Here is a 22,492-nt window from a genome sequence, read left to right as displayed (position 1 = left end):
GAGAGAAAATGCTCCTTCTCCCGTCCCAGCCATGTGAAGGCACAGAGAAAAGCCAGCCACCTGCAAGGACAGTGGCTTCAAGAAGAAGCCTTCAGAAGAAGCCAAACCTGACAATAACTCGACCTTAGGCTTCCAGCCTCCAGAACTGTAAGAAGATAAATTTCTGTCCTTTACACCACCCAGTCTGGGATGTTTTGCTGTAGTAGCCCAAGCTGGCTCAGACAGCACACTGCAGCACGTGTGCACACAAACTCTATTACGGCGCAGCACAGGGTACTTGCTGCTGAAATTTATTCTACTGTTAACTACCTGCCTGCAATCTAGAATACTACAGAAAAAAAAATTTTTTCTTTAACTAAGCAGGTAGTTTTTCAGGTTTCCCCATTCCAGAAAGTTCCACTTCAATAAACATGCCACTCTGAAGTGAAAGGTGCGGACAAGTATTGTGCTAAATTGACTGGTCTCATAATCTGGAGGCAAGGCTCAGGTGCGCACACCTCACACCCTGTTTTGGGGAAGGCATCCTGTGAATGACGCACTCGGAGCCTCACCCTGGGGAGAGGGGCCGCCTGGCCCTGACGTGATCAGCTAAACAGCCCTGCGAGGACCTGACAAGGGCCTGATGTGTTTAACGTACTGGGTGGCCACGCCTGGGAGAGCTGTCAGAATGAAGCAATGAACACGGGATTCTTTCTTTTAAATGTTAAAGTTTTTTGTATAGACGAAAACAAAGAACCCACTTTTTTTGGAGAAAGTGCCTGGAGTGCACGTAGTCTGTCCGTGTGGCCCCACTGCTCCCTGCTGCTTAGCAGTTCAAGACCATATACCCTCTGAGTCCTGGACACACCAGGACTTCGGGCAAAAGCACTTATCCTGGCTGAAAGTCCCATTGTTCACTGGTTGCAAAGGAATGAGGAAATTTAGAAAACGGTACCTGGGGCAATGGGAAGCAGGCTTATGAAATGGACAGAGCTGTTCCACAGTGGTTTCACAAGTGACAGCCTGGACTGGAGAATTCAAACACAAAGCAATTAGCCAATCCTTTGTAAACAAGAACATGCAACAGAATGGTGAAAAAAAAAAAAATCAGATGAAGAAAGTGCTGACCTGTTACTTTAGAGACTGTGAAGGAATTAGCAGACTGATATTTGCTGAAGATAAAAACATAAAAATGTCAATCATTTTCTTCTGTGCATGATCATCAACATAAACTCTCCTATTTTTCACATCTATAAATATTTGATTTCTTCTTAAATATTCTTATTTAAATACCTAGTCATGTAGTAGTTTAAGAATCCATCATTTATTTTATGCTAAACTCATATCGTCTTCAAGTAGGAACCAAGTCAATACCATTCTTGATATTAGAGAATGATCTCTTTTCATTATCAGTCTCAAAAACTTGTAGATAACAGCATAAAATAATACACGTTTGAATCCATATGTTGGTTTTCTATCAAAATTAAAACTGTCAGTATATTCATTTCCCCTCACCACAGAATCAAACAATTTAATATCACAAAATAATCAATAAAAGGCAGTGTAAAAAGCTACTAAATAATAAATACCTTAAAGGAATGTGCATTATTCACTTTTTGCTCCCCTACTGTATAAAATGTCTACAATAAATGAATGAATTCCTCTTCCTTATGTGTATTATTAAAAAGCAGGTATATACAAATAATATACCATTATATATTTAATTGGCTTATCTATACCCAGATTTCCAGAGAAATACGTATTGCAAAAGGTGAAGCTTATTTGTGATGGTACTTTAATATGACATGCCCTGTAAGTTTCAAGAGAGTTTCTACAATAAACAATAAAAAAACAAGTTAAGAGAAAAAATTAAACAATAGGATAAAAGGTCTTTAATGAAACACCCAGTGTTTGGCTTCCTAAAGCTAATTACTAATATTTATTATTTATTGAAGGTGATTAATAAAGATTTGCTGAATAAGTTAATAAATTAGGTGTTTCTATAAAGCTTTTATGTAAGAGAGTAATTGCTAATGGCTGAAAAACCACGTATCAAGCCTCTGAACAAACTGTATGCATAGGATGTCATTCCACCAATTTTAAAGGATTTTTAATACATTATTTCTTATTGTTATGAATTTCCTACTTTGGAGTTTCACGCAATTGTACAGTTACAAGTGAAGGAAGACTATGTCATATTTCCTAAGAAAAGGCATTCTGTATAAGGCTCAATAAAGTTTTTTTTTACATTAGGAAAGAGAAACTACAAAGATATTTCAAAAGCCTACATGTTTCTACTTTCCATAGAGTACATATGAAAATATATTGTTTTAGAGTAATACATTTAGTATGTCCAATATGACAAACATTTCAAAAGTTAATCAATGCTTTTATGTTGGGTCAAATTACATTTCAACGGACAAAAGAAAGTTGGGATACTATATTACATATTTAGAGACTTTTCAAAGTGCTCTCTTCCCTAGTAATCTAATTTATCTTACTAACAAAGCTATTGTTGCATGAAAAAAATAATTCTCCCAAAACAGGGCAGGAAGAAGTCGCAAATTAATTAACCTTCTCGGGCATTTTCTATCACAGCTGAAAAATGTATTTCTTCACAAAAGGAAAAACTATAAATGTGTACATTTTTAATGAAACTAGAAAATTTGGAGTTTTAGCATGATCTTTATCAGCAAAAGGGTTCAACTTTGAATTCAGATATTCTTTCTTCTTTTTATCCATGAAATTGATATAGTTGAAATGAGCTTCAAAAAGTTACCTCCTCTCTTTTACAAATTAAATTATTCTATGTGTTGCTCTAAAAAAAATAACTCATTGTTACAACTTAAAATCTCTGATCCAAAAGGTTATTTGGGTACTTACCCAATTGTCTGAATACCATTTCTATTGGATTTGATGAAATAATGTTTTCTTCCTTGTCTAGTGATATCCACCCAACCACCATCATTGTCTATTATACCATAATGAATTGCAGCTCTGCAAATGCTGGATTGCTGGGAGAAAAGGAAGGGAGAAAACGATGTTAAAATAATAATAGCTCTGCACAGAACACAACTAGTTACTATTGATATGACTTTAAACAAACACTTCCGAGCAAAATATCTATACTTATAAAAATTATTATATTTCAAATTAAAAATCAAATATTATGTGAAAGGATTCTATCCCCAAATAATTACATTTATAATACTTACCATTTCATAATGTACACTGCCAATAACTTTAGCTTTGCTATCCAAACAGCCAGCAGGACATTCATATCTAAACAAAGGAAATGGGGGACAAAATTTAGCTTCTCCGAATGTCAGTATAAAATGAAAATATTTTTTAAATTTTGTCAGTTAATTTTAAGAGTAATAATAAACATTACCTATTGCAGGTTGTTCCTTTGCACTGATCTCTTAATCTTACTTCACAAGAAACAATTTGAGCTAAAATTTTAAAAATAATAATAATAATTTAGATGATGTAACAGCTGCTCTAATTCATCCCATGCAGTCTAATGCCAAGTTTTTGCTATTCTAAAAATGCAGCTGAATATGCCATCAGTGTAAACTTTAAAATTTTTTTTAAGGGAAGGTGTGAAAGCAGTCCCCCATTACCACAAGTTATGCAGTCGAGTTTCCCACATTTGGGGAGATCACAGGGGTCAGGACACCCGAAGTGCAATGGCTAAGCCTCACCCTGGGAAAACCACCTTCATGATCGTGGTATCTCCCCTGCCAGGTAATAAACGGTAACATTTTTGTAAACAATGCAGAGGTCTTACACATTTGCTGTGTGCTTATGACTTCGTTTCTGTTACTGTCATCTGCTCTTGTCTGGATGTGGGTCTCGTGGATGTGTGGCTGCTGCCGTTCAATCTCATTTGTCTCTTCTTCTCGACGAGGGTAGTAGCTGTCTGATCCTTCTGTTAGAGAGAATGGATTTAAGAAACATGAATCCATCCTAAATGTGCACAAATTATAAATAATGCTATACCTTTATATGCCTGTTTAACATTAAAAACATTTATACACCTGTTTAACATTTGAAAAAGCAGTACTGTGTATTGACACAGGTTTTGGCTTAAGGTGGTGCCCTTACATACTGCATTGGAGTAAATAAACCACGTGCATCAAACTTTGAGCCCTTGATTAATTTGTGCTCTCATTTAGCTACTGTTAAATGGAGTCATTTCTAAATTTTGCTTCTATTTTAAAGTTATATCAATCATTGGCTTTCACCATAACACCAGGAAGTCTACACAGTGACCTAGTAAAGTCGAGGCTTAGTGAATTTGAATTTTCTTCTCAAATGAAATCATATTTTCAGGAGGATCATATTTAAAATTTTCAAAAGGATCACGTTTAAAATTCTCCTGAAAGGAAATTCAGATTGGCATGCTGTTCTTATTTACCACACTATCAGGTTCCATGGAAAGGTTTCTTTGTAGAAGGAAATTCAATGTGCAGAAATTTAAACGTAACAATGGAAAATAAGCAAACCTTGAATGTATTAGTTTTTCCAGGTTGGCTTATATCAAGGGCTTGACAGGGCATATCTGGCATATTTTGAAAATGATTTTCATGTATGTCCAAGAACTCAGAATCCAGAAAAAGGAAGTATGAATTCAGAGGAAAGTCAGCATTAGTAAAATTCTGTGGTCACTGATGAGAGAGCAAGCAGGTTGGAGATTTGGGGGTAGAATAAATGGAAAACAGACTCACACACGATGAAAAATGTTTTCAGAAATTAAAAATGGCTCATGTAACAGTGAAATATATGGTTACCTCTTGGCTACTTATTATAGCTAATGACCATTTAATCATTAAGAGAAAAAAAGAGACATCTCTTTACGAGTACTGAAAAGTGGCTGCATTTACTCATATTTTCTAATACACTTAGTCTGCATTAATCTTCATTTAGTCATTATTAAGAAAAAAATAGTACAAGGGAGTAAAAATGTTCATTTGAATGGCCAGTGAGAGGGTGACTCTCACAAAGCTTTGTCGGGTAAATTTTAGCTTCATGTGCTATAAACAGAACACCATATTTACATTTACTTTTGAGGACATTAAACGCATTTGAGAACACTTTTTCCAGCAGTTTGTAATACTGCTATACTTTTCTTGTTCTTTTGGCATGAGAAATTGTGTGCTCTGCAGTAAGAAGCAGAGAATTAGTATAACTCACTGGGCATGATTCAGTAAGATTTATGGATAGGTACTTAGGCAAAAACCTTCAAAGTGCTAAAAATAAATTGTGTTAAATTTCTAAATTCTTCAAAAATGATGACACTTACAGAAATAATTCTAGTCAACACTAAATCAAGATGGCTTTCAAAAATAGTAATATACTTGTCACTCTGAGATAATTTCCAAGTAGAATTAAGTGGTTATCTGGAATATATCTTAATATCTTAACATCATGAAACTTTCCTTCAAAATCACATTGGTATAATAGACTTAATGTTATAAATACCTTAAAAATATTTTAAATGGCTTCAAAATATTTGAAATACAAGTGTGAGGACTTTTCATGTAATAATTAAATGTGCTTTTGTCTTTTTAAACTCAAATTAATGCAGAATTTGGATTAAAATATAAATCAAACTGAGTATTACAACACAATAGCACATACCTTTGTAGCACAGATTTTCTCTGCAGCCTCCTCCAAAACTAGGCGGGCAAGCAGAGCAGGGCCGGCCATGTTTGTAGGGGGCGTGGCCCCACCAGTTTCCCCTTAAAAAGAGAATCCACTCTAGTAAGAGGTAGCTATTTTCAGTTTCAGTTTTCCGCCCCATATTGTTTTCCACATTTAGAATATTTTTGGAAGAATGATGTAGCAATCTATTTTTAAACTTAGTAACATTGAGATATCACCCTTAACCTGTTAGAATGGCTATCATCAAAAAGAACACAGATAAAAAATGTTGGCGAGGATGTGGAGAAAAGGCAACTCTCCTACCTTGTTGGTGGGAATGTAAATTGGTGTTGATGATAGCCATTCTAACAGGTTAAGGGTGATATCTCATTGTTATTAAGTTTAAACATAGATTGCTACATCATTTTTCCAAAAATATTCTAAATAATATACTATGAATATTGTTTAAAACTACAAAATCAAATTTTTGCAAAGCACAAATTTTCTGCTTTGGGATATTCATCTACATTCCATTTGTTTTAATAAAAACAGATTTCAGACTTACATTTAACCCTACGTTCAGTTGTGTAATATTTTCAATTAATTACTTGAATGGTCTTTACACAGGTGAAAATACAATTCTCAGTCTACAGTTTTTCATCTCTAATAAATCCAAATTATTGAATATTTACACAATATAATAGTGCAATAAGTAAAACTGAAAGCCTAAAAATATGACTCCTGTCTTTACAAAGATTATATTTTCAATTTTCATATTCCTTTTAAGCACTGATTTTATGCATGAGGCAACTGTAACTGTTGCCATATGAAGTAAACTGAGTTAGAACAATGGACTTTACTTGATAATCTACACGGAAAATGAGAAAAACAAAATCAGGAATATAAAGTTACTTTTATGTCGTTAAGAAATATTTGCATATGGAAGCAGTACTTTGTCTACTTACTTTGGGGAATAATTGCACACTAAGTAGATAGCTTTGGGCCAGATCTGCCCCCAGATGTTCATGTTTTGGCACAAGTTAATGGCACAGCCTATTCGGCTACTTGTCGCCCACACCACCTACATTAGAGAAAAGAAATGCTCAGAAAAGTAGGCTGAGACGAAGCAAGACAACAACATGTCCAAGAGAAAAATGTATAAAAGCGGACTCAAGAAACAACATGTATCATTCAAGATGAAATGAAGCAACATCAAAAAGGATATTTTTCCTGACACTTTGGAAAGTATTTAATTTAAATTAAAAAAAAAAAAAAAGAGAGAGAGATCTATAGGTAAACAACTGTATCCAGATAGAAAACATAAACATCTTATGTATGACTCAGTAATTCAAATGTTACATCCTCACAAACCGAAATGCTGTATGAATTTTTCTATGCAGAAACTTAGCTAACAAAGGAACAGAATTTCTCATCTTAAAATAGAAAGAACCAGAGTAAAAGTTTAGGTGTTCAAATTTCTTAGACAATGTGACATTTTCACTGTCACTGCTGATCTTGATCTTGTCCCATGCAAAGGCACACAGAGCCATTTGTCTGCTTTCTCATCACTAATAATCAGTCATAGAAATTCCAGACACTCAGATCTGTGGTGAGCTTTATCTGGTCAAATCTGCCCTTAGTTGTCTGATTTAGAAGTCTAAAACATACCCAACACCAAATGTGAACATTGAACATAAAAAAGAAAGACAAATTCTGCACACATGTAAATGCTGAATGCCATGGTAAATAAAACTATTCTTTATTCTTTGGAAAATAAAAAAAATAGACACCTGACCTCAAAGATGGTAAATCTCTCACCATTTGAATTTATGGGGGCCATATTAAAAATGTTTTATATCTAAAATCATTGAAATAACATATTTTTAAAGAAAAGTCTGGACTTTTTTTCTGATAATTATTTTTATTGTTCATAAAAATTTGTAAGCCTATTCTACATTAATCAATACCTATGTAAGTTTTTTTTTAATAACCACACCAAATGACCTAAGACAAATGTTTAGTATCCTAAGTTCCCGCACAAAAAAAAGAAAACTTTGTTAGTTTACATGAACTCAACTTAAAGGAATGAAGTATAATGTACCCAAAACATACCTGTGTATAATGAGTACATACAGGACCGGAACATCTGAAGGGACAATACGGGTTGCATTCGTGTTCGTATGGGAAGCTAAAGTCTCTTACTTCATCATACCATGCTTGTACATGAAATGTTGGGGGCCTATATCTATTTGAAAGAAAATAACCACAAAGAGCAAGTAAAGTTGGAGAAAATATAAAATCAAATATTGCAAAAAAGATTGATAAAGTTTGGTAGAGAGGTATTTTTATGTAAGTTTTAATATTAAATACTTCTGCACATTACATCACTAATATATCAATTATTTAAAACAAAAATAAGTTTAAAATACTATCAATCATTGTAGTATGACTTTTTTTTAATCATTATTTGTCTTGGTGTGACTGCTTGTTTTCCTTTTAGGCACTAAGCCTTTGAAAATTTACAATGAGGCATTAGTAAGTATTTCATCTCAAACACTTATGGTTTCAGAAACAAAAAGTTACATTTTAAGCTACCTTCCCCAATGTGCTCCCAAATTCTGTCCAATTGATGGAAGCAAGCTTGCAGGTCCATGTTCCCACAAACAACTTTCAGCCCAGGATGCTGCAGATCTTTCCAGTTCTACATCCCATGTCTACAATTTAAAATAAAAATAAAATACAAATACAAACGCATTATGTACATGTAAAGTTTGGACATTTCTTTAGAATACAGTGATACTCAGTTCTTTTGTTTTCTCTCTCCTTACTTCTTTGCAAAGTCTGCATCTTAGTCTCAGTTCTCGCCATCTCTCACATAGGTTTTTGCACTAGCCTCCTGATTAGTCTCCTTGTATCCATCTCTAAGCCCTCCAACCTGCTCTACAACTGTTTAGAATTGCCTAAGTGGATACAAACATGCTTAAGTGATTCCTCTATCTAAAGGCATCCAGCAAAACCCCGTGTACATAAAGTCCAACCAACATTTTGGTCCCACTGTTTCCTGTCATAAAACATGCTATTCCTTGCTCTTGCTGGTATTGTTTCTTCTGCCTAAAACATCATTCTCCCAATTATTTCTCAGATAGACCCTTACTCTTCCTTCACAATCTACCTTTATATATTCTCGACACACTTTCAAGTCTCTTAGATGTAAGTATCCCCTCCTTTGGGCTCTTTAAGCTTCGTAATGCTCCTTTGCTTTAGCAGCTACTACACTGCAATGTTAGTATCTGTCCATGTGTCTCTTTCCTGGGACTGTGGGATGCTTGGAGGCAGTTATTTAACTCACACCAGTATTTTCAGCCTATTATCTGTGTCTGCCATATGGACAAGGGGGTTAATAAATGTTTGCTGACTATACGAATGATGAATGAATCTGAATCCTGTAAAATGTAAAATTAAATGAGAGTGATTAATTTGTAGTTTTAAAATGACTTATAAAGAAATAGTTAAAATTATATAATTATTATTTCATATGCCTTGGGTTGAACATTCAATTTGTTAATTTGAAAAGCAAGCAGTACAGTAAGTGTGGTGATCAAAACAAGAGAGTCGGGTAGAACTGGGTTCAATCCTGGTACAATTACAGGATTCTGGGCATGTGAAGAGGATAAAAAATAGTCCTGGAACTAGGAAATGAGGACACCTGAGGTGATAGCAATGAGACTAGAGAAAAGCAGACAGATTGAAATAATGAAATCCTAATAATAATTTAGGAATTTAAATTCCTAGAAGTTGATGGATGACTGAAAGTAGGTGGTGAAGGAGGGGAAAGGTGAAGACTGACGAGGTCACCGAACTGTGAGAAAGAAAATACAGAAAGAGAAATGGATTATTGTACTAGAAGTGTATGTCTGTGTATTTTAAGAGTGATGTGTGAGGAGTCTGTGATACATGCAGTATATATGTCAAGTAGGGGGTTCTGGGGAGAGAAATATGCTCTGAAGATATGAAATTTTGAAGTGATTCACTCAGAGATAAATTTCTTCAGGAAGATGATAGAGAATTAGAAGAGAAATGAAAAGAAAATTCTGGGGTTATCAAAATTGAAGGTAAGAAAAAAATGAGCTAGTAAACTTAACTAGGGGAAATGGTATTGGACAGGTTAAGGGAAAACTGAAAGAGGATTCAATTACAGAAGCAGCAGGACAGAGATTTCGGGAGTGGAGAGTGGGCAACAGCCCAAATGTTACAGAGAAGTTGAAAAAATGAGGTCTGGAGGTACTAATTTATTACTAAAAGCAATTTCGGATCCATCCTCGGTAGAAATATCACAACACAGAGGGTTAATAAGTGACTGAAAAGAGAAAATGGAGAAAGAAAATGTGAAGAGGAAGAAGAGAAATGGGCAGCTTCAAAAGACTGGACGCCAGACTAGGGAGAATTTGACTTTCTTTGATTTTTAAAGGATGGACGAAATCTAATCATGACTATAGGACAAAATGACAAGACACTAGAAAGAAAGACGCCCCCCTCAAAAAAAAAAAAAAAAAAGGTGTGTGTGGGGAACAGAAGTGTCTTTATTCTTCATATAATCTTTTTATAACATTCCTCCTCATTCAACTGTGGATCTGAAATATATAAAATCATGCTTTCAAAGCCAAAAAGTTAAATTTATACAAAATTAGAGTAAGTATATTTTTATTATAGTGCATCTTCATTATCTAGCAAAAACACACAAAAAAGTGTGTTTACATGCTACTGAAAAATTAAGGGCAGCAAAATAAAAAGTACCTGGTTTTTATGAAAATTTGAATTTTACTTTGAATTAATATCAAATGTGTAAGATGACTGGTTTTGTGGTATAGACATCAAGAATGCATGCATGCTCCATATACTTATCAGATAAGCACTTGATTTGCCAAATACATACTATTAATTAAATTCATTACTTAAATTAGACCTATTTTTATAACTAGACTTTACATAATTATGCAAAGGCATGATTCAAGTTGCTGTCATTATTTACCCAAACAAATTAGGTAAGAAACAGAATTTGGCTGAAGTTTCAGAAAATGAGCAAGATGCCAATTTCCTTTTGTATCCAAAAGGCTGGGGAGATGGTCATCTCTCAAAAGGAAGCATGTTTCCAGGTAGAGTTCCCTGGAAAGTCAGTTGTCCTTAAGAGACAAACTTTTGTCTTCAATCTTGGAAATCAGATTCTTGGTTAGTAATTTAGTCATATGCACAGTGAAACCATACTTCATGGGTTTCTAATCTAGCAACGTAGCAACCTCTTAGTCAAAGCGCAGCCAGGAACCATAAGAAAAACATAAACATTCCTAGACGGCAAAAAAAAAAAAAAAAGCCTTGAAACCATTGGAATGGTTTTAAAACACTCTTCCCACAAAGGGTGGAGTTGAATTCCCTTCAGTTTGAGCTCGATAGCGACTGTCTTCTAATAAACAGAATGGCACTGTGAGACTTTCCAGGCTAGGTTAGGAGATACAGCCTCTTTCTGATTCTTTCTCTTTTAAGACACACATCTTAACAAATCTCAGCCAACAAATTAGGAGTTCAGCTACCCAGAAAAGGTAGCTGGAAAAATAATACGGGGAGACCACACAGAGACAGAGACAGATAGAAGAGGGGTTCCTATTGTCTGAGTTTTCCTAGCCCAGCCACGAGAGCTGTGGGTTTGCATGTCCAGGTCACTGCAAACGAGTGAGACCCAGGGCAAGAACCTCCCAGCTAAGAGAGTCCTTAAGGTCCTCATTCAAGGTCAATTTACTCTTGTTTTGCACACAATGCTACAACCTTAGATGTCAGTTTTTCCTACAAAATTGAAGATGGACCCTTTTTAGAGAAGATATACGACCACTTCCAAATTCACAAATATGTTGTATTTCCAAAGTTTGTTTATATACCTGATGTGTAGAAATTGGAATAAAGTCTGAAACATATCATTCAAATACTTAAGCTAAGTTTTCTTATCTGTAAAATGTGTCAGTTGAAATAGATGATAACTCAGGTCTCTTTGAAGACTGAAATTCAATTACTGAGTCTATATTATGGATAAGCTGTTTTTACAGCATGACTTGTTTTCTATTTAATCCATTAAAAATGGGAGGTAGAGCATAGCAAATGAACTATGATAATGCTAAAATAGGGACATACATTATTCTACTATGAGAACTGAGGCAGAGGGCATGCAATTAAAATTTGCTACCAATATTTAATAAATATTAGTGACAATTTAAAGAGTAATTATTTAAAAAATCTAATCAAGCATGTGGTGTTTAGGTCAAGTTCAATAATACGAATTAAGAACATTCTTTAAAAAAAAAATACTGAAAATAGTTATCCTGGAAGAAATACTATCATAACATGACAACAGCACAGAATGTATATTTTTATGCTACAACATAATATTTCAGGTTTTAAGACTGGCAATAATTCATACCCATCCCATTTAAATGCAGGTTACTCTCTACAAATTTCTATTTAAATTCAGGATTGTAAATTAAATCAAGATGGCCTAACTGGCTTCAGTTTTTCTGTCTGAACTATTCACCCAGGCCTAATTTAAAGCTAAGCCACATTTAAAATTACCATTTCTTTATAGAATGGGTACTTGAGGTGTGCAGAAATAAAAACCACTCTATTTTCCAACTACATGCGTAAGCTGTTCCTTCTGAGAACACAGCAGAGCCTTCAACTGAAGTTTTATTACTAAAAGAAACATTTAGCATAATATTAACATACTTTGTCTCCAGTGATATTTTTCAACCAGTTCAACATAGAGGCTCTATCATTTTCTGTGTGTGTACATAAGAAACCTTGAACCTTGACAAAGGACTTTCAAAAGTAAACCTAGAAATATATAGTCATTTTAGAACTAAAACACTGTACTTGTAAAAATCAAAAGTTATGTAGCTCTCTAGACATGTACAGAAACAAGTACATGATTGCTATCCTTTGTGAGATACGGACAGCGTACACAATTCATATTCCTGCCAGAATGCCTGTTATCCTGTTCTAATAACAGTCAATGACAGTTGCAAATCACTCAGGAATGTAGTTTTTAAGAGTTACTATTGCTAGCTTACCAGAGGTTGTATCACCACACATTAGGCAAAAACAGTTATTAGCAGTGTAACTCTTTCTTTCTCTTTGATACTGAGAATAGTTTCTCTCTTAAAAAGGATTAAATATTTTCAAATACATTTTCTTGACCATAGTAAATTTATATAGCTCTTTCCAGAGTCAGATAATTTTAAAATTCATGTCCTGGGAATCATTGATTCTTTCTAGCTTCAAAATTATTATTGTAGTACATTAAGCAAGAGTTGAAAGCCAATGTTAATTAGTTACTAAGAATTTGTCTGAAGAGCATTTTCTTATAACTGAGACTTCAAAAATGTTAGTACAAAAATCTAAAGAGAATAGTGGGCTGTTTTTCCAAATAAAAGTCAAACATTTATTTCACACAGAATATCTAACGTTAAAGAACTTTTTAATTATTATTTTAGATTGTATTAAAGAATATAGAGTAAAGATCTGTGATACTATCTGCTTGGTGCAAATCTGTGTAATTAGACTCTTCAACATAAATCCTCGAAGATCAGCGGTAGGCATGGAAATGATGGACTTTGTCCAAAAAGTTATTGATAAACACTTATTGGTGAAGGTAACGTGATAATTAGTCTACCAAAGGAAATACTCTAGGTAACGCTGAAGCTGTTAAGTAGTTCATTTCATATAGTGATATTCACTAATGAAAAAATTTATAAGTGAATTAAGAATTTTCATTGGAAATTGACCAGCATGATCTGACACTTTTAAATGCACACAGAAATAATCTACTGACTGAAAACCCTCATATAGTTCAATAATTGTTAAATGTCATTCTCAGCAGGGGGAAATAGGATTGTATGACTTTCTACCATTCTAGAAAACCAACATTTTTTTAGCCCGCTCAGGTCTGAAGAAGCAGCTGAAGAAAATCAAAGGCATATAGAGCTATCTCTTCCTAAACACCACGTTTAAAAGATAATTCTTGCCCTGCCATAACTTTTGGAAAAACAGGTTTATAAACATTCATCATACGTCAAAATAAAATCCCTCAGAAATCACTGTTGTGTTTTCCTATTTAAATCAGAAAGTGCAACCCCAAAATCTGATGGAATAAGCTATCAACGTGATCCTCTCAATAGCAATAACTTGACCTCTAAGAAAGAATTTGTTTCTATGGAAGTAACACACTTGACAGTTCACAAGACTTCAGATTCAAAGTCCAAATATAATGCCTCATTATAAAATCTTAGCCACCTTCTTTTTCCTCTGTTGGTGGTTATTATCAGAACTACACTAGAGAAACAGACATCAATGAAATCAATCAATCAGTCATCCAATCTATGCTAAAAGAGTGCAAGATGTTTTTGTGACAAAGTCATCTGGCATCAAAAACACGACGGAAAACAGCCGTAAATTCATTCCTCACAACTCAGAAATTACCTCGGGTGTTTAATTTCCGTGCTTCACCTGTTTTGAAAAGACTTTGTAGTTGCAGGGAAAAATGCACCAGGGTCAGGTTTCAAAAGGAACACCTGTGTTTCTGGACAGAAAGGCTTCGCCAAGTATTGAGAAAGTAGCATTACCTTAGGGCAATGCACATATTAGGGTCTCCTGGAAATTAGAGAGATGTGAGGGAGATGTGGCAGTATTTTACTTAAAATCTACTTCAAAACAAAACCTTAAATTTTTTTAAAAAGTAATAACCTAACAATTTAAGGAACTACCTCTTCTTTTTAGTAAAATTAAAATAATTGGGGGGGGGAGGGTATAGCTCAAGTGGTAGAGTGTATGCTTTGCATGCATGAGGTCCTGGGTTCAATCCCTAGTATCTTCTCTAAAAATAAAACCTCATTATCTCCCCTAGCAAAAAAGAAAAAAAATTAAAACAATTTTTGGAATGGAAATTTAATGTGTGGATAAACTCACAGGATCATTTTAATTAAACCCATTGTTTCAATACTATACAGACTGAATGCATGATGTAGTGTAGATTATCCTCATGAGGCAGCAGAGACATTAATTCAACAAAATCCTTACATTTCCACAAAATGTAGTCTGATTCATATCTTGTTTCCCTGCCAATGCCCTCCCAAGCCTGGTCATAACTTACCTACCTCACTTATAAACCAGCCCTCCTCAACACGGGCCCTCTACTGCTGACTCTCTAGAACTTAAAGTGCTTGGAAATCACTACGAGATCTTGTTAAAACGCGGAGTCTGACTTGGTAGGTCAGGAAATCTAAAGCTATGACTTTTCTAATACCCAGTACCAGAAATATACACTGAATACCCACAACAGAAGAAGCAAGGTTATAGTACTTGGCCGTTCACATTTCTTGGCCATTGAATCCATCAGAAATTTCCCCCCTCAGGACTGTTCTTTCTCCCCACCCCCCTCCTTAGTTAGTGAAACTTTATCCTTTCACTGAAGTTCTGTTCACTTCTCTCGCTTCTTGGAAGTCATCCCAACCAAAATACACACTCCGTTTATCTCACCCTTCTCTGAACTCTCTCAAACACGTAATTTGCCAATTACCATATGGTCTCCTAGATCTGTTTCTACTGCTTAATTCTCAAACTAGAAGTTTAAATCAAAAACTGTGTCTCATACTTTTTCTGCATTTTCCAGGTGACCTAATGAAAAATTTGGCATGTAATACGTTGCCAGTATGTACTCACTGGTATCTCTAGCGTCACAGCTGGGCTTGGCAGTAACTTGGATCAGGGATACAGGGACCTAAACCCCCTAAACCAAACATGCATGTGTGGTATAAACTCAGGTAAAAGGGTATTCACGACATACCGAGGCTAAACAAAAGGTAAATTCTTGAATAGTTGAACTTGGATTATTTTTGTAAAGGCCATAACTTTGTATTGACTTTGTGATAAATTTAAGGCTATAATGTTTTCATTATTTTTGTTGTCATTTAGGAAAGAAGTAGTTAATCCTCCAGACTACGATCTGGATGTTTACAGAGACATCAGTATTTAAGGAAATGTTTCAGTAATTTAGAAGGTACAGTACCATCTATCAGTTCTTTAAGTCTTGATCTATGGATATTGGGTCAATGTACAAAAATGAGCACTTATGTTTTAATTTCTCTGTAACATAAATTTAGATAGATACACGATAGATCTAGAAGTCAAGCCTAAAAAATCGATGCTAGGAAAGATAAGCTCTCATAACAAATCATCCTACATGTATTAGTTTACAAAGTTGAGTATCAAAATGAAAAGCATCAAGTTCTGAAGTAAATAAGATATGGATTGCTTTTATTTATTGTACTTGGGGATATCTTTTCAATTTTCAGAAAGAAAAAAGAGGTGGGTTAACAAATGAAAACTTCTTTTTGAGAAAATTAGTAAAAGATAAGGTTTATGGACAAACAGAAACCGAAACATACAGTTTAACATGATAACTTCAATTTAAACCAAAAGCCAATATAAGAAACATTTAATTGCATACACTTACATACTTTTAATGAAAGTACTATATTAAGTTGTTGACTATTCCTATATCGAGAATTCTATGTTAAAGTTTCACTAATAATTCCTGCTTCAAGAACATTAAATTGTTATACCTCCAAACAGTCATTGAGAGCTATGTAAACCATATGGTTTCCTGTTTTCCTTGGCTGCTAGGAAACTCATAGCTGGTTAGGAACCACAGCATGCTCAATCAGATGTTCAGGTGTCCCTTAAAAATATGCTTATCAATTTGTCTTCAGTGACCAAACAATGACTAAAATGATGATGTAAAGAAATATGGTTTTCCAAAGTCTTTCTTTGAAAATTTGAGAAAGAGTATTGTGTTAAATATTCTCCATTGTTTTCCGCACATAGCCATTCTCAGCCACTTACTGCCATACTCTATGGCCCAAAAGGCTCAACCCTACATCCTGAGTTTCTTCAGGCTCCCTTGGCTCCTGGATTCTAGTTGAATTTGGCCACTGGAAGACACGGACAGGAAGTTAGAGGGGGAGAGGTGAATTTAAGGATGTATTACCCCCTCCTCAACCCCACTCATCCCCTCTGAGTACCTGCCCCAGGTGATGGTGACTGGGTCCTTTCATACAGCCCTTCTGCCAGGCTCTAGTCCTCACCAGGAGGTGATACTACCATTCATGCCTGGGTCTCCCATCCTTTGTGGTCCACAACTCTGCACACAGAGTTAAACCTTGCTATTTTGTTGTTGTTGTTGTTGTTAAACCCTTGCTATTGTGGCATTTGTTTCCCTGATGAGAAATAATAACTGAGAATAAAAACATCTCACAGAATTTGTGTTAGTAAACTGCCTATCACATTACCTGACACCTACTATATCTTAACACATGTTCTCTTATTCCCCTGTTTCTTTAAGAATCTGCTTAATTTGCTGTGATTCACACAGCTTTTTATGGAACACTGTTAATATTCATGTGGCCGAGGATGAAATTCAAATCCAAACTTTTGAATGATTAAAAAATAAGATAATCACTGCCACCTAAAGTTTCAATGAAAAAGCAAATTTCTTAGAATTCAAATTTAGCACAGTATTACTTACAAAACAATGTTTTGAGTAAGTTATTCCTAGTTTAGCTTTAAATCTATTGACAACAAACTAATTCAGGACCTTTGTTCGCATTAAATTTTCAGGCTGATATTTCCACTGAAGCCTCCAAGTAAGTACCTGTGTAGTGTAGGTTTAGTTTAGGACACACACACACACACACACACACACACACACGCAAACACACACACACACAGAGGAATGGTTTAAAAAGCATTAATGAACTCAAAAGTTTGGAAGTCCTCTGTAATAACTGTTTCACTTACAAAAGTCATACAAATACCAAATTATACCAAATAAAATGTTTCTTCATAGGTACGCAGAGAAGGAGAATGGATGAGGCTCAAGTCTGCCACAAGTCACACGTGATAGAACAATCTTATCTCCACTGTTTCATCTGTTCTCACAGATCATGACTGCCAAGTCCTCGCTTCTGAATCAATCACACACATATTTTCATATCAACAGCTTATCATCCAAGGTTCGCATCATCCAATGCCCTTGACCATAGTCCCTACCACACAATGATGATAACGTCTAATACTATTTCAAAATGTACCTTTTCTAAGAAGCCTTTCCTGGTTACTGTTTTATATTGAAGTATTTTTAGATTTATATACAGCTTAAAACAAACTAATTAGTACTTCTTATCACACTGTGATTTACATCTTGAGAACAGCTCTCCATCAAAAGCCATAGCACTTTGATCATCATGTCTCCTGGAAGACTCTACCCCTACTCACAGAGGCGTCCGGCCATCCCCACTTCATGAGACAGAGAAGTCCATAATCCATATAACTCTGAAAAGTCACTAAAATCCAAGGCTAATCTAGCCACTTGTCACACTTATTAGAATGATTTTACCTTAACCAAAAAGCTACTGTACATAACATTAAGTAAAACATTAATACAACACTTTAATTAAATAAATCCTTTGTGATTTTCTAATAGTATTTTCCTATCAACACAGAATTAATCAAATCCTTTTTCATTCCGCCCAGTTTAGAATCACTGTTGGAAATCTATCTAGTCATCTTTTTATTTTTTCATTCATTCACTCCATTTTTTCCCCTTCCAACTAGCAAAAATTGAGCTTAGAGCATGTATCAGCCTCTCAGCTGGGGAAATGCAAAAATTACCAAAGCACAGTCCCTTCCCACAAAATAAGGTAAAGCTAGAGAAAGAGACAAGAATGTAAATAACAGACAGGCGCAGGTATGAAATGCCGTGGAAGCCAGGGCATGAGGGGAGCAGGGGGCGCGGAGTGCACTTTGTATGGGAGGATTTAGACAAAAGCAGATTAGTCTTTAAGTGAGTCTTGAAGGAAGAGGAGAAATTCACTAGAGAAAAAACAAGATGCACATAAGGCATTCTAACATCTGCAAAGGCAAAAGGGCTTGGCAAGATCCATATGGTATTAAAAAAAAAAAAAAAAACCGCAAGGTGTAAGGAATAATGGTATAGATGTTCCTGTGAAACAGCACTGCTCTTTGTTTAGATGTATTCATCGTCTTCCTGAACTCAGGTAACAAACCTCTTCTCGTGGCCCTTTCTTTCTAGACGGGATTTTTGAGGTTCTTACTCCATCTTCACTCCAGAGCCTCCCCTCCTCCAAAACTTTTTTTGTCACCTTGATTTCCCATCCCTGGACAACATCTGATCTCACTGTAGTTTCTTTTGAGCATATCAGTCAATCATCCAGGATTTCAGATTTAAATTTGCCATGTGTTGAGCAAATATAAGATATAGTTTTATATTTCACTCCCAGAAGATTTATTGGATTGTCCCCTGTTTAGATGGTTACTTTCTATTGTTTGAGTTACAACAATAACACAAAGGAGAGTTATACAGAGTAACTCCCAAGCTTATTTTTGGGTCTTCGCTAATAGCTCATTATTGGATCGGATCCAGCTGACCCCTCCCCACCCCACCCCTTTCTTGCCCGCTTTGAAGTTCTGCTTCCTCCCTTCTCACTCACGTGGCCTTTAGAGTTTGCCCTGTTACTGACTGCATTTCACTTTCCAGTCTCCTGCAGAACTGTGTCATTAACTAATTTTGAGATTCCACTTTCCACCCCTCCTCCAAGTAGACAGATTTAAACATTAAGCCTTCTGAATCTTACTATTCAAGCTTCTTTACCTTTTTGGTAAAACACTTCGTGAAAGGGAGTGAAAGGAGTTTCTATTTTCTTGAACTAATAGAGTTGCTACCTGATAAAAAGAAAAAGGTGAATGTAAGAGTTGAGGTGAAGAAGAATCTGGATTCTAGAGTCAACTTTTAATGTCTCAATTTAGACTTCGTTTCCTCCAGAGAGTCTAAAGCTGACTACTCAAAGTGTGGTTCCCAGGCAGTGGCTGCCACATCACCTGGGAGCTTGTTAGGAATGCAGAAAATTGGGGCCCACCCAGACCTACTGAATCGAAACCTGTATGTTAGCAAGAATCCCAGGGGATTCATATGCACGTTAAAGTTTGAGTGGCACTGGACTAAAGCATCCCTTATATCGAGTCTCAAAGTTATACCTGCTGCTTTTCCATGAAAAACACATGCTACCCTTAATTTCCTGAAGCCCGACTTCAAAATTTTCTTTGATTAAAAACTTAAAATATAAAGTATATGCGGCCTACTGAACAGATTGTATCCATATTCATATTTTGCCTGTGAGGCTGATGAGCTTCTAATAGAGAAAAATTGTTGCCTTTTTCCCAATAAGCTACTTGGAAGCAGTTGATTTAATTGAACCTTACTGATTCTGTTAACTAGTTAAAAAAAAAAAAATCTTCACTGGATCATAGTTCCAGATTCTTATATTTGGTGAGTTTAATAATCCACTAATACAAGTCCACAAAATTAGGTCATTTTCATAACTCGATTCTTAGAGTTCCCATACAACTATCTGTATTTAACCTTCAGTCTGCAATGTGAACCTCAAACCCACTATTTGGTCTGAATTTGCATCAATGCTTGATCTGTATTACATTATACTTAAATACTTTAAAAATCAACACCCCCCCAACTAACATGCCTTTAATCATCTCTTTCACATCTCCAGGAGCTGCCTAGTCAAATGTCTTCTGGGGTCAAGCAGGTGACACCACATGAAGTGGCTGGAAAGAGTGGTGTGACCTGTGGCAAATTGGAGAAACCATGACTTTAAATCTTCCTGTTTTTTGGAAATACTTTACCATGATATACTATAGTAATACATACTACAGTTGGCTTCTTCCCTATCTGTTAGATTTTGTAACTTAAAGCACTTGGAACCAAACCAAATTAAAGTACCTCAGAACATCCCATACATTTGACTCCACAGAGGTCTTCATGGAACGTCTCTAAAACTGCCATTTCACAATATCCTAAGCTCAGACCCCTTCCTTTCTGCCTTCTCAGTCTTGCTAAGGATCTTGACTGGGAAAAACAGAGGCATCCACATGGAAATTCTCCTTTATCATTAAATACACGAGACTTCCTGCTTGTGTACCTACAGCCTCAGCCTTTCCTGTTAGAATAAATGAACTGACTGCAGTTATATTTCTCCTTTCCATGCTGGGTTTTCTGAACTTGTGCATTTCCATCAACTCACAAATATGCTCTTTAAAAATAAAATTTTAAAAATTCCCAGATACCTCTCTAGCACTGGCTAGTTCCATTTCTCTGAGCTCCTTCACAGCAACAGTATCATGAGGAGTTTCTCACAATTACTTCTCAACTTCCTCGCCCCTCCTTCTCTTCTGCCCACCACTGAAATCACTCTTCTCAAAGCCACCAATGACCTCCAAGTCCACAAAACCTTTGTTGGCTTTTCTTCATCTTACTCAGCTTCTCAGCGATACGGGAACTGCTGAACTCTCTTCTCCAGGCTTCTGGGACACCAGCCCATCCTGTCTTTTCCTTCAGCCTTACTGACTACTTGTTCTCAGCTTCTTTTGCTAGTTTCTCCTTTCTGTTCAACCTCCACATCTTGCTGGGCCAAGACTCAAATCCAGATATTCAACCTTTGTCCACAAAAATCTTCTCCTTGGATGGTTTTGTTCAGTCAGTTAAGGTAAGATGGTTCCTAATAACACCTGCATGGTTTCCACATTTTTATCTCAAGTCCCACCTCTCCACTGACCATAAACTCAACGGAGGATGACATGGTATCCGAAATAAGTTTGGCCAGAAAGAACCCCCTGATTTCACCCCCACCTTCTCCTTTTTGATTCTCCTCCTGTCTCCACAAATGCTTCAACTATCCACCAACGTGCTTGAGAAAAAACCTAAGAACATTCCTCCTTACCCTTCACCTTTCACATTAAGGCTATCGACAAAACCATCAGCGATGCCCCCTAAACATAGCCTGAAAGTACTTACCTCTCTCCATCTTTGGCACCGTCACCCTGGTCCCAGTCACTATCGTCTCTCACTCAGAATATAGCAATGGCTTCCTGACTATCTCTCTGCTGTCAGAGCCTCCTTCAGATCACTCACCACTACACAGAATAATTTTATGAGACTGGAAATAAGACCAGGTCATTCCCTTGCAAGGACTTTTCCATTGCATTGGAAATGAAATCCAAATTTTTCCTCGCCAATATGGCACAAAAGGAATACTGGCCCCTACTTATGGATCTACTTCATTTTCTAAAACTTTCCTTGTTACTAAATACAGTTCAGCCATCATAGCCTTCTCTGTGGTCCCTGAAAACGCCTACCTCACTCCTGACTTAAAGATCTTTTGCCGGGTATCCTTCTGCCTAGATGTCTGCATCTTTGTTTAGCTGGTTCCTTCTCATAATTCAGGGCTCAGCTCAAAGGTCACCAACTCAGAGACGCCTTCCCCACCTACTTAATATGATTAGCTCCATCTCTGTCATTCTCTACCATCTCACTGTGCGTATTTTCATTAACTTGTTGAACTTTTTATACACTAATGTATTCTCCAGCATCAAAATCAGTGCCTGGCACAAAAAATGCTCAATCAATATTCGTCAAATTAACGCTTTTTTAATCACAAGTTAATCAATAAGAATAACAAATTGTTTTAATCCATTATAAAGAACTTCCTGTACCTTCTTAAAATTATGAAGGCAACAAATACTTAGGAAACTAATGAAAGGGTTACTTAGACATACTTACTGTAATGTCTTCACCAAGCAATACATCACCACTTGAATTTACATTTTCTTCCAATGAACTAAATATTTTGTGTAAAATATAAATATATGATACATAATAATATGGAAGACATATATTTATGCT

At 35.7% G+C, this 22,492-nt stretch overlaps 1 protein-coding gene and 2 non-coding genes across 3 annotated transcripts in view; 1 reads left to right on the top strand and 2 right to left on the bottom strand.

Annotated features, from left to right (window-relative positions):
• Nucleotides 1-22,492, bottom strand: part of CRISPLD1 (cysteine rich secretory protein LCCL domain containing 1) — a 43,076-nt gene that overhangs the window by 10,500 nt on the left and 10,084 nt on the right. The window contains exons 3-12 of the mRNA XM_010979412.3: nucleotides 8,221-8,339; nucleotides 7,738-7,870; nucleotides 6,591-6,706; nucleotides 5,623-5,723; nucleotides 3,770-3,910; nucleotides 3,371-3,431; nucleotides 3,195-3,261; nucleotides 2,863-2,993; nucleotides 1,108-1,151; nucleotides 935-1,007 (exon numbers count right to left, since the gene is read on the bottom strand). Of these exons, the coding sequence (XP_010977714.1) occupies nucleotides 935-1,007; nucleotides 1,108-1,151; nucleotides 2,863-2,993; nucleotides 3,195-3,261; nucleotides 3,371-3,431; nucleotides 3,770-3,910; nucleotides 5,623-5,723; nucleotides 6,591-6,706; nucleotides 7,738-7,870; nucleotides 8,221-8,339 (986 nt within the window). The remainder of the gene's footprint in view (nucleotides 1-934; nucleotides 1,008-1,107; nucleotides 1,152-2,862; nucleotides 2,994-3,194; nucleotides 3,262-3,370; nucleotides 3,432-3,769; nucleotides 3,911-5,622; nucleotides 5,724-6,590; nucleotides 6,707-7,737; nucleotides 7,871-8,220; nucleotides 8,340-22,492) is intronic.
• Nucleotides 3,571-3,734, bottom strand: LOC116149693 (U1 spliceosomal RNA). The gene has a single exon (XR_004133334.1). It is a non-coding gene; the product is annotated as a U1 spliceosomal RNA (small nuclear RNA).
• On the top strand, nucleotides 14,464-14,536 carry TRNAA-UGC (transfer RNA alanine (anticodon UGC)). The gene has a single exon. It is a non-coding gene; the product is annotated as a tRNA-Ala (tRNA).

This window comes from Camelus dromedarius, chromosome 30 (assembly GCF_036321535.1).
Source record: "Camelus dromedarius isolate mCamDro1 chromosome 30, mCamDro1.pat, whole genome shotgun sequence".
Lineage (NCBI taxonomy): Eukaryota > Metazoa > Chordata > Mammalia > Artiodactyla > Camelidae > Camelus > Camelus dromedarius.
The sequence above is the reverse complement of the archived record's forward strand: the minus strand, read 5'-3'. Positions and strand labels throughout refer to the sequence as shown.